Raw genomic sequence first — 13819 nt, forward strand, 5'->3', positions numbered from 1 at the left:
AGAAGTATTAAAGTGAAGAACTAAAGTGAACAATTAATTGTTGTGCAGCAAAAAAGTACAAAACATTTCTGGCAAAATGGATGACACAGATCATACAATGTGCACATGGTGGAACTGGGTTCAGCATCTGCATTACCAAATACTGCGCATGAGTTTTTAGGCCTGGCTTTTAAATCACTTGGCCGCTTATGAGTCATAGTTCACGTACACTTGCTGCAGGGTACATTGGCTTGTGAGATTTTTTCTACAGGTTCATGGACGAAATAACGTAAATTTTTCTTTGATTAAAAGTATTTTGTCCTGAATCGCCTTACATACACCATGCACTGATACTGTTTTTGCCTCATCATAATGCGACACTCATATACGTGACTGACCTGCTGATCAGATCGAAACCTACATTTAAAGATTGCTTGAAAACAGTATAAGTCAGTAATATAATGTAAAATAATGTGGCTCTACTGCAGAATTTGTTGTCTGTAAATGTTTTACTTAGGCTGGCTGTCACACAGATTTACAAAGACCTTTGCTGAGTGAGGCCCTTGGGATGCTAGCCCTGAGCTACACCCCTGGTCACAGTTGTCCAGAATTGTCAGAAGCTTTTGTAAGGCTCAGATGACAAACGTGATGCTAGGCCCTTCTCTGGTTTTATGTTGACACCCAGTGTCACCTAAAGTTATTGAAAATATGGCAAAACTAAACATTGGCCACTAGAAATATGAATGCAACAATGCTCCCAACCGAATGGTTATTTATTCCAAACAATAATGAAGAAAATGTTTCATCATAAAATCATTGCATAATGGCACAGTGGGTGTGAGAGAAAAAAACGTGTTTGGTGCTCTCTCATCGGTGATACACACATGTAACAATAGTGATCAAAAGTGCATATCTAAAAAGAAAAATAGCACAGCCTGTTCTTGGCTAATCAACAATATAGGTAAGGGTCCGCGATTTCAGTCGATGTTTCGATCCCTAGGGAGAAAATTGAATCATTAATAATTTGACTTTTTGCTTATGAGGTTCATGTCTCCCCCTTTTCTATTTTCTTTCAGTCTTTTGCAAGGTCCATTTTTACTGTGAGTACCTTTCTAGATATGCTTTTCGTACCTTACACAGTATTTCTTGTTTTCTTACTGTATCTTTTCTTTATTTCAGCATGCCCTCGGGCTCAGTTATATCTAGAGTCCTGATGATGATCCTGTTGTCTCCTCAAGGATTGAATTGTCAACTGAAATTACGGACCCTTATCTATATTGGTGATTAGCTAAGATGGGGTGTACTATCCCTTTTTTTAGATATGTACTTTTGATCACTACTGTCACATCTGTGTATCATGATGAGAGAGCACCATGCTCGTTTTTTCACTCACACCCACTGCACCTTTACACAGTGTTTTTATAAAGAAACATTTCCTTGATTATTGTTTGGAATAAATAACCTTTTGGTTGGGAGCACTGTTGCATTAATATGTCTAGGGGGAAATTGTTTTCTATTACAGGTCCCAGACAACTCTTTGGTTCCCTTGTTATGTTGAAACTTATTGAAAAAATTTCACAAAAGCGGGCCGAGTCCCTTATGTTGGGATGTATGACATTACAACGCATGCTTTTACATCGCATGCCTTTACAACGCTGTTTTTACAACGCATGCCTTTACAACGCATAGTGCTTTGGGGTGCTGGATAGTGAATAGTTTAATTTACTATTCCAACTCCAGTCCCCGTGGATAGTAGGGAAGGTGTTGGATAGTAAATTAAACCTATTCCCTATCCTAGAGCGCCCCCCAGCGCAATGCGTTGTAATGGTTTGCGTTGTAAAAGTTGCGTCATAAAGGCACTGCGTGGTAAAAGTTGCGTTGTAAAGGATGTTTCCCCTTATTTAGAGTTTGCTGGACCAGGAACTCCATCACAATTGTGGCAAATATCCTGCCCCCGTATTACAAGTGCATTTTAGCCTATGGAACATATAATACAAAAGATGGGATACCTGTCATACTTTGAGGGAGTATCCCCTCTGCCAAACTCTAAGTGAGGCTATAAGCCCCCTTTTGTAATATATGAACAGATTTAGTAGTGGCAGTGCGATGCCCTGATGAGGTGCTGCTCGCTTGTGATGGGTCTGGCTTGTCCTGCCCTGCTTTCCCCACATATCTCACCTTCAGTCCTTGCAGTCCTTCCCCTGGAGGCCCGCGCTCTCCCTGAACTCCTTGTTGTCCTGGAGATCCCTGTAAATTACAAGGAACAAAAGTCAAGATTACGAAATGAACGATGCACTGTAAATCTTTATTTTCACCGACGTCCTGAAATTCATCATGTTGGCACTGTGCTATAACCTGCCTAAAACAATACTGAAATACTAAAACTAAGAAAAATGAAAAAGAATAACTTGCAGCGAACTAAACTTACTTATTTGAAGAAAATACGGTCTGTCGTTTCACTGTTGATATTACATTGTTTATGTCGCCTTAAAATTGATCACAATTTCCAATATTGATCATTATTACAGAATTTTGACACCACGTATTGAATGTGTTTTCTGTAACATAGAAGTGTGCAATAATTGTCACAATCTCATCCCTTCACAAGTAGAGAAATGTCCTATTAGAATACTGGAAAAGAGTAGTCCTTGCTTTCGATACAGAGGGAAGGCAGTGATAGAAAGATCAAAGGTTTATCAGAGCTGTGAAGTGCAGGTGGGCTATAAAATAAAATAATTTACCAATTATGTTTTGTAATACAAATTGTATGATCAGCATACACAATATTTGAGGAATACCGATTCTTGATAAGAGCTCTCAGGTTTCATGAGCCCATCCATTAGTAGGCTCATACAGCCCAGGTTTTTGCTTTCTGTTGTGGGACTTGTAGACTTGATTTAAAAATCTTATTCCAGGTGAGCTAGTCATGCATGGACCTGGGAATCTTGACAGCTCTACTTGGTGTGTCCTGGAGCCCTGGGCAGAGCAAAAAAGACTTTACAATCTTGTATACTAAACTTACAGGATCGCAGATTCCAGCGTCAACATTGAGGGATCGACGTGGCTGATCTTGAGAACCACACCATCTCTATGTCATCTGAGGTTTAGGTTGCCTTGAGCTTTACAATGTTTATCCTGCAAGAATGCTTGGTATCCTTTTGTCAATGGACTATGAGGCCCCAGGTGTAACTTACATATTTGAGGGTGAAAACTTCAAGCCAAGAGCTCCTCTAGCAAAGTGGAGACAAACATGATATCTTTGTATACATTTGTGGGGCTCATGCTGCCAGGAAAAGGGATTCTTCACCAGTGGTAACTCTGCGGTTCTTTTGACTCTACATAGAGTCGGTTTACAGCATTCATCCAGCTTAGTCAAACCCTAAATGTCTTCCTATTTGCTTAATATATGAAATTTTATTAATCTATTCTGGTCTTAATCATTTTCATTTCATTCCTACCTTCATGCCTCTTGGGAAAGATGCTGGCTTTCAGAATTCTTAAAAAAAGATTTTCGACTGTGTTTGATATGATAGACCTTTTGGAAGATGTTAGAACAGGGCCAGATGTACTAAGAACTGATTGCAAAATACTAGTCGCAATCTGCAAACAGTAATTTTACGACCAGTGTAGTATTTTGTGAACTGACCTATGTACTAATGGGTCAGTTAACAAAATACTGACGTGTGTAGTAGAGGGTTACGATTCGATATGGCGCTTGAAAATGAATTAAGTACTAATGGACACTGCATACTCCTTTAAATGTTTTTGTCGACACTGGCAAAGGGTAAGGGACCCATTGGGGGCCTCTTCCCATGTGTGAATGAGTTACGTTGTGTAGTATGTAATGTATTAATGTTTTGCGACAGGACTTCAGCTGCAAAACATAAGTACATTCCATTTCAAATAGGTATGTGGAAGGAAAAAACTATGTAGTCACAAACACAAACTGCTATTTGGTAACATGCTACCAAGTAGCAATTTGTGTTTGTTACACACCAACAGGCCATTTTACGGTTGGGAACTGCCCGATATTCTGAATTGGACCCTTGACTGCAGAACATTTTGGTACATCTGACCCTTGCTCTCTAAGCCTTTGATCATTCTTTAAGGGGGAGGTGGCCTGCATGTAGGAGCAGTGCTAGGCAGTGTGTGCACACTACTTGACGAACACACCCTTGCTGTCGAAGCCTGCGATCATTCTTTAAGGGGGAGGTGGCCTGCATGTAGGAGCAGTGCTAGGCAGTGTGTGCACACTACTTGACGAACACACCCTTGCTGTCGAAGCCTGCGATCATTCTTTAAGGGGGAAGTGGCCTGCATGTAGGAGCAGTGCTAGGCAGTGTGTGCACACTACTTGACGAACACACCCTTGCTGTCGAAGCCTGCGATCATTCTTTAAGGGGGAGGTGGCCTGCATGTAGGAGGAGTGCTAGGCAGTGTGTGCACACTACTTGACGAACACACCCTTGCTGTCGAAGCCTGCGATCATTCTTTAAGGGGGAAGTGGCCTGCATGTAGGAGCAGTGCTAGGCAGTGTGTGCACACTACTTGACGAACACACACTTGCCATGGCTGACTATTCAACAGAGAGAGCCATACCCGTACCCATTTGTGCTATGGCTTGAAAGTGGGACATTTCACAACAGATCTGTTTGAATGAGCAAATTTAACACCTGACTCTCATGAAGATGTCACGTTATTGCTTGCCAATGTCTTCAAGGGATGAACTTTCATTTGCAATTAAAAGACTCACAGCATGAAAAATATTTAGGGCCCGATGTAGGTAGCCCTTTACCGATCGGAATCGGCCGAAAATACCGATTTTCGGCCGTTTCCGATCGGTAAAGGGCTATCGAGATGTAGGGGAACATTTTCGGTAATTTTACCGAATCGTTATCATTTCCGAATCGGTAAAGTTACCCAATCGGTAATATTTACCGATTCGGTAATGATGACGATTCGGTAGAACTACCGAAAATGCAATGTAGGTAGCCAATGTTCCATCAGCACATGGCCTACAGAATCGGTATTTTACCATGGAATACAAATCCATGGTAAAAAACCGATTCCTGTGTACATGCACATCTGTGCATGTACACATGTTCCATGTGACAGACAGACGTGCCCTTAGGGCATGTCTGTGTGCCACATTGCACACATGCCCGTTTTGGGGGTGCTAGAGGGTGTCAAAGTGACACCCCCTGAACCCTTGTGAATTCTTTAATTACCGATTCGGTAAATACCGAATCGGTAATGCCTAATCATTCCTATGGGCTTCAAAGCCCATAGGAATGAATGGGCATTACCGATTCGGTATTTACCGAATCGGTAATTAAAGAATTGTTAAGGATTCGGTAACTAATCCAGATGTTGGGACCTACATCCCATTTACCGATTTTTGAATACCGAATCGGTAGGATTCGGTATTTCAAAATCGGTAAATGGGATTTATCTACATCGGGCCCCTAGTGCTCTATTTTAGATTTCGGTTAGAATCCTAGGCTCTTTTTATCTTACACGTGCTGTGATTGTCCACCAACTCAAAGTTCCAAGAGAAACTCTGGGACTCACTGCCCTTGACATTAACATGGTGGTGGTTCTAGTGCTGTACTGATGTCTGTCACTGCCCTACGATGGTCTAGATGCCGCCTGATTTAGATTTTGGCAGGAGAGAGTTACTGACCCCTCCCACCATCATCTGGCCAAGCCCCAGGCTGCACAGGTTAGAGGCTGTGCTGAAGTACAATCTGCCAACTGTGTCTGGTGGATTCCCTGCCCACAAAATTGCCAAGTAAATATTAGGCAGGGATGCTTAGCGATTCCTCATTGTCCAAGAGGCCGATGGATGGGATGAATGGTTTCTGTCAGCCTAGGACCTCCATGGACACTGGAAATACAAAGGAATGCGGCCTCTCCTGCCATAGGGAAAATCCAGACTCTCAGCTGGTTTCAGGGCACATGCTAAGCTACCTGGCAAAACAAGGTAGGGGTGTAAGCCCCTAAACAAGAACCCCTTGCTACAAGCATGACATTACATATGAGACACTGACACAATAAACCTCCCGATGACTCACAAGAGCTCCTTGGCCGCATTGCCTCAGTCTGCCATATCCTAACATTTAGGGGACTAATGTGTCATGACTGGCCCTAAGTTGACATCATCACGTCGGTGTCCTTGAGAACTCATAGGAGTCTTCAGGCATCCGACTCTGCTCCTTGATTTGAGGCTGATTACCCACCTGACAAATGATGCCTCCTGGCGACTCACAGACCCATTCTTTGGATGTTTTGGTCTTCATACCTAAGGTATGCAAATAACCTGCCAAATTCCCAGATCCATAATCAATTACTTTTGCAGGGGTTCGAAGTGCACCACATGCTCCAAGCCAGAAGAACCCCAGTGACACTGGTGCTGCTACTTCCTAGCAGATCCTAAGCTCCCATGGGTGCCTTATGTGCCCTCCCCTTCAGCCTGACACAGAGAGACACACACCCAACTTCCTAACATTGTCCTAACAAGGTCAAAATGTCACCTCTCTGTTGTGCCACAACTCTCAACCTAACACTGATAGGCTGTAATGATGCTTCTCAATGCTGACCTGCCCAGGCCTGTGCCTACCCCTAGCTGCTCACAGCCGAGTACGTGGCCGTGCTACTGTCGCTTCTGCTCTCGCTATGCCTTTACATACAGAATTAGGACAGAGTCAGAAGCAAAAGAGGCAATCACATTTTAAGCTCGTCTGTTTGCAGATAGTTGCATTAATGCAATGACTGCACGCCAGTGCAATGATTAAAAACCATACCCATGAATGAAAATTACAATCAACCAATGACCGAGTACGTGATTTACAGATGGGACAACCAACGGCTGTCTCTCTCTCTCTCTCTGGATGTATAGACCTTACCATCTCACTGAAAAAGCTAACGCTTTCTGTGCTCTGATCTAACAATTCAATAACTTGTCATATGTCTTCCCTGTGAACTTCCCCCCTCAAGTCCTACCCTTTTTTCTGAAATCTCTTGGCCAATAAAAAAACACACACATGCACCTTGTCCACTGCCTTTCAGACGGAATTTAGGTGCTGAAGTGGCATAGTTTTAATAAGTCGACATCTCCGCTTTGACAGAAACACGAAATATATATGCAGTTCTAAGCAAGTCATTACACGTGTTGCATATCGGAAAGGCGTGTGTAGCACTGACATCTTTAAATTCAGGCTTAATATATCACAAGTATCATTGAATCCCTGGTTCACTAGAGAGGGAACAAGCAATCACTGTCCTCAGTGTCATTCTACTGGGGTGGTTATACACAGCCCTTCACCAGCCACCAGGGAATTTCAGAGAATAAGCCATACCAATGAAATCCAAAGTACAACTCTTTTAAAAGGAGGCTGAGCCACCCTACATCTTGAAGAACTGTGACACTTGTTGATCCCATTTGAGAGGTAACATTAGATTACTGTTGCTGAGGTTAGACAGTTCTTACAGGCTCATACAAGATACAGAAATCTTACCTAATGCGACTCCCAATACCAGCTTTTCATGGTCTGGCTTCACTGGCGTAACGAAACTTGAGGGGGCCTCCCTGCACGGTACGTCAAGGGGCCCCCTCCTGGCTCTTTCAGTAGCTTTCCTGCCAGAGTGCAGTGCCAAGGGGGCCCCCTGGAGCTTGCCCCCCCCCCCCCCCGCACCACAGGGGCTGCGGGGGCCTGTGTTAAGCCCCTGTCTGGCTTAACAGTGCAGCTTTCACGAGACAATTATGTGAGCATCACCAGAGAGGGGTTTGGCTCCACCCACATGTTGGGACCCAGGATTGTTGTGATTGGGCAGAAGTGGTGCGCTTCCACAAAAAAAGGTGCCTGCATGCAAATGTGATCATTTTATTTATCCAGGTGCCCATGGTTGAACTTTCAGAGGCACACAAGCTATTAAAGTGTCATACATAACTAGATAATGTATGCTTATGTTTATGCTTTATGGCTATTTGGTGCTTCTCACTTGAAGTTGCAAAGGTCCTGTTGGGTTGGGTCTCCCTGTACATTCCCCATTTGTTCTTGCTAAGGTGTTACTTATCTCGTATTTTGTTATTTGTATGATGCAGGCGCCACGTTTTGCAGGTGCCTGGCTCCTATTAGCAGTGCCATACTTGCGATGCCATTGCACAAAACATTTAGACTATTTTATTGATTTTATGTGTTATTTCCCCATCATTACTTTAAAGGTACGTTGCCCGTATATTCACAGTGAAGGGGAGCTTCCACTAATGGGTAGGAGTTGCTGGACTCCAGTACATTTATTTGTCGTACCCCCATTTCTACAGGTGCATTCTTCATCTTAAGCCACTCCTCCTTTGAGGCAGGGCTTTAAATATGGCATGTCGGCACGCCCACCCTGCCATGTGGTGCCTCTCACCTGAAGTTAGAGTGGCCCTGTTGAATTGGGCCTCCCTGTACTTTCCTTATTTGTTCTTGCTAAGTAAAGTCCACATTTGTAAAGCGCACAATCACCCGTAAGGGTCTCTAGGCGCTGGGGGGCCGTCGGGAAGATTAAGCGAGCTATTGCCCAGAGTCACATGGTGCTGGGCTGACCTGCCGCCGGAGCCGGGGATCGAACCGTGGTCCCCAGATTCCAGCGTCAGTCGCCCTGGCCGCGGCGCCACATAAAGTCGTGGCGCTTATCCCACATTTTGTTCCTTGCATGGCGGATGTGCTGAGTTTTGGAGTTTCCTGGCTTCTACTAGCAGCACCATACTTGTGGTACCATTGCAGGTACTTTTAGACTATGTTATCGATTTTATGTGTTACTTTCCCATGATTACTTTAGTTCAATTTACTTTGCCAGTATATTTACAGTGAAGGTGAGCCTCCACTAATGGGTAGAAGTTTGAATGACTCCAGGTCATTTATTGGTCCCCCCCCCATTTCTATGGGCTCATTCTCCAGCATAAGCCACACACCCTTTGAGGCTGGGCTCTAAATCTGGCTTGCCTATGCGTCCGTCCCAAGTCTGCGCCAGTCCGCGCCTGATGCCAGGAGCCAGGGATGCTGATAGTTTGGAGTCCAAACCTTTGGCTCCTATGGTGAGACAATATTCACGAGCACAGTAACTGGATCTTTGCCTCAAAGGAATGAAGGGAGGTTGTATGAAGCTGAATTTAGATAATAAAATGAGCTATCATTGCCCTAATTGTGATTTCCATTCTAAAGCACTGGATTCTCCTAGGATGCCTTTTCTGGACGAGAGGGGAGAATCTGAGGCCACACACAAGGACCTTGATGAACATAGAAAGATCTCTTGTGCCTTAATAAACGCTTGCTCACTTATTAAACCTAAAGTTGAAACTCACGATTTAGTCCAGTCTTTGGTTTTGGACTGTCTATTTGTTAGAGAAACATAGTCCAGAGAAGACTCTCGATCTGATTTGGTAGCCATGGTCCTGTCGTGATATGTCATATATAGACTAGACGGTCAGGGCCATAGGGGGACTGGTCTGGCGGTTATATTGAGGGACTCTTTCGCCTGTACACTAGAATCAGTGATTACAAACTCAATGTCCCCTTGTAGAGGTGGTTCTTTTAAAGCTCAACTTTCTGTAAATACCACGTTCTCTGGTCTTTTGCTGAGTCATCCATCTGGCCCAAAAGCTCAGTATCCCCACGGCGTGGTGTTTCTTGTTCAAACCAATTTGATTATTCTTGATGATTTTAACTTCCATTTTGAAGATCCCTCTTGTAAAAACCTCATTACTTGACTATGGGCCAGATGTAGGTAATTCCGATTTACCGACTCTTAAATACTGACTCATACCGAATCGGTATTTAAGAGTCGGTAAATTGGAAGGAGGCAGATGTAGGTAAAAAATTACCGAATCTGTAAGAGTCGGTATTTACCGATTCTGTAAATACCGATTCTGTATTTCCCATTGATTCCTATGGGTCTTGAAGCCCATAGGAATCAATGGGAAATACAGAATCGGTATTTACAGAATCGGTAAATACCGAATCCTGCAAGGGTGCAGGGGGTGTCACTTTGACACCCTCTAGCACCCCAAGTACAGGCTAGTGTGACATGTGGCACACATACATGCCCTAAGGGCATGTCTGTGTGTCACATTGCACAGGTGTGCATGCACAGATGTGCATGCACACCTGAATTCGGTATTTTACCACCCAATAGGATTGGGTGGTAAAATACCGACTCTTAAGGGCCTGTGGCACTCTTAGGAGTGTCACCTACATATGGATTTACAGAATCGGTATGTTTACCGATTCGGTAAAATACCGAAGTGGTAAATTTACCGAATCGGTAAATATACAGATTCTGTAAATAACTACCCACCTACATCTCAAAAGCCAAATACTGGTCGGTAACGGCCGAATTCGGCCGTTACCGACCGGTATTTGGCTACCTACACCTGGCCCTAAATGAGGAATTTGGATTTTCCCAGTTGGTAAAATCCCCCACCGATATGGCGGGTCATACCTTGGATAGTATTTTATACTAATTATGATGGTCTTGTTATTGGTAATGTACTCCCTTCTAGTTAAGTGGATCATCAGGCAGCTTCTTCTAAGGTTTGCTTCCAGCAATCCATGGAAGCGTGGGACCTGCCCAATCTAAATCGGTATCCTGCAGTGGTAGACGCTGATACTTCTACTATCTGCCCTCTCTTCTAAGCAGCAGACTCAGAATTGTATATTTACCACTCCAACACACCTGCAGAGCACTGGGGTACACTCTTCAGCTGCATGTGTATGGTGACAGGAATTCAGTCCCACTCTGGACCACTTGGTCATAGGGACAGTCACGCCATCCTCTTGCTTATTATTACATAGATCCCTAGGAACTCTTGCATCTCTTGTGATCATGGTGGCAGTGCTGAAAACAATATGATGCCACTAGGTATCTAATCTCCATAATATCCTTATGTATCATAATTTCCGATCATGGCAATGATTTCCTGTGAGCTCTGACTCTCTTTCTCTCCTGCTCTCTCCTGATGCACTTTGCAAGGACGTGATAAGCAGTGCTTGTTGGCATGAGAGGTAGAAAGAGCCAGCATGCACAAAGCAGAAATGCTGATTAACATAAGTTATATACATAAGTTATATAATATGGGTTAGGCCAAAAGCAAAGGAAAGGGATACACTATCAAAAAAAGATGGCGCAGGTAACATGCAGGCCAGAAAAGGTTGAAGATGCCAACGTTATCAAAAATGTTCTCGGGACTGGCAGCATTGTCTAGGCAACTGAAGGATGCTCAGTTATCTGCAACCAAGAAAAAGTCTGCTTACCTTATTTTGTGATTAAAAATATTTATGTATGGGAAAGCCCTGAAGAATAATCAATGTTAACATGAAAATATACGCTGAGTGGAGAGGAAGAGGAAAAAAGTCACCAATAGAGAGAAAATTGTTAGTATTTCAACAGGATTACTGACACATTATCAAAGTAAACAATAACTTTTGACATACATATCGTATTAAAAGTATTGTTTACCAATATAAATATATACTTCTATAAACACACAGATATATATATTTGTTTATATTTATACAATTTTTTTGATAGTGTAACATTTATTTTACATTATATTAATTTTCTTATATTTCAAATTTATAAACATGAATACACATACATATGTATATATTTAATTCAATATTTATCATCCAATATATTATTTTTTTATATATTAACTTTATTAATACAAATATATATATGTATACATATATATAGCAATATATTTCAAATATGAATGCACGTAAAATAATATTTTTGTTAATTATGTTACTATATATATATATATGTGTGTGTGTTTTTATATTGATATGTGTATACAGCAAATATACACAATAAAACCATAAAAATATAAACAATTGAATAAGACAAATTATAACAATTAATGTAGACAATAAATACAATATTAAAAATTGAAAAATCCAAAAACCAAATGTACAAAAAACTATGAACATTAAAATACATTTAAAAATTAAGAGAAATAATAGAATTTAAAACTAATTAACAATTAATGTATAAAATCTATTCACCCACTATTATGAGAACTATTATAGTCTAATAATATTAAATATACTATTTCCGCTCTAGTTTATGCAACAGTAGGGCAAGTGTTGGACTTCATAGAGGTTAGAATTTCTATTCCTGCTCCAGTTACCACAATAATAGGGATAGTGATTAAGGGGTGAATGTACTACTACCACTCCAGTCTGAGCAACAGCAGAGAAAGTGTTGGACTTTGGGGAAAGGGGAATGTACTATCCCCACTCCAAACAGCACAATAGTGTAGGAATTTGGAGGGGTAAAATTTACTATTCCCACTCCAAACAGTGCAATAGTAGGGAAAGTGTAAGAATTTGGATGCATAAAATGTACTATTCCCACCCCACTCTGTGCAACAGTGGGGAAGGTGTTGAATTTCAAAGGGGTGAAAGTTACTCTTCCCACTGCAAACAGCTCAATAGTAGGGAAAGTGTTAGACTTTAGAGGGGAAAAATGTACAATTCGCATTCCAGTCACTGGCGTAATGAAACTTGAGGGGGCCCTCCTGCAAGGTATATGGAGGGGCCCCCTCTGGGCTCTATCAGGAGCTCTCCTGCTGAAGTGCTGTGCCGAGGGGCCCCCTGTAGGTTGGGGGCCCCCCCGCACCGCGGGTGTGGTGGGCCGTGTTATGCCCCTGAGTTTGTGCAACAGTAGGAAAAGCGTTGGATTTTGGAGGGGTAACATTTACTATTTTTACTCCATGCAGGGCAACAGTAGGGAAAGTGTTGGACTTTGGAGGGATATAATAAACTATTCCCACACCAGTCTCTGCAACAGTAGGGACAGTGTTAAATTTGGGAGGGGTGACATTTTATATTTCTACTCCAGTCTCTGCAACAGTGGGGAAAGTGTTGGATTTAGGAGGGGTAACATTTAATATTCCTACTTTAGCCAGCACAATAGTAGGGAAAGTGTTGGACTTTGGAAAGGGACATTTACCATGCCCCCTCCAAACAGTGTAAAAGTAGGGAAGGTGATGAATTGTAAAGATGTTAATTTTACTATTCCTACTGCACTCTATCCATGAGAAGGTCAAATACTTCACTTCAAAAACCTTACATGTATGAGTTACTGCATGAATGTAGAAAAAATAATACTCTTAATAAAACAATATTAATTAGCATTAAATATATATATATATATGTATATCAATATGTATATAATAAAAAAGCTAAAAGAATTAAACAATTTACATAAATACTTTAAAAAAAGTAACAATTGATAAATATTTGTTATTCCATTAACAATTAACTTCCCACTCTGTACTCTTACAAACCTAGCAGTCTGTACCTAAAATATTCTGAAAAGAAATTCTATTCCATAACTTACATTTTTAAAATAAATTAAATACTTAACAATAATAATTAATTGTTAACTAATTATTACCTAATTATATTCCTACCTCAGACCCCTACAAACCCAGCATCCCACAACTAAAATGTAACTCAAATAAATAAGTATAGCACAATTTACATAATTGATAAGCAGGTAAATAATTAACAATTAATGTATTATTACTTAATTGACTTCCCACCATACACCCCTACAAACCCAGCAGTCCACACCTAAAACATAACAAAAATGAATCATTATTAGGCAATTTACATAATTAATAATGAACTAAATACTTATTATTAAAATAATCAATTGTTAATTATTACTTAACTTCCCACCCAATACCCTACAAACCAAATCAGTATTACATAATTTACATAATTAATACCAATCACATAATTAATTTAAAATCAATAATTAATTAATAATTAGATTTTACTTCATT

General features: G+C 41.3%; 1 protein-coding gene across 1 annotated transcript in view; it reads right to left on the reverse strand.

Annotated features, from left to right (window-relative positions):
- LOC144823260 (uncharacterized) overlaps positions 1 to 13819 on the reverse strand; it is a 277122-nt gene that overhangs the window by 150334 nt on the left and 112969 nt on the right. The window contains exon 14 of the mRNA XM_078681614.1: positions 2158 to 2226. Coding sequence (XP_078537740.1) covers positions 2158 to 2226 — 69 coding nt within the window. The remainder of the gene's footprint in view (positions 1 to 2157; positions 2227 to 13819) is intronic.

This window comes from Lissotriton helveticus, chromosome 3_1 (assembly GCF_964261635.1).
Source record: "Lissotriton helveticus chromosome 3_1, aLisHel1.1, whole genome shotgun sequence".
Taxonomy (NCBI): Eukaryota; Metazoa; Chordata; class Amphibia; order Caudata; family Salamandridae; genus Lissotriton; species Lissotriton helveticus.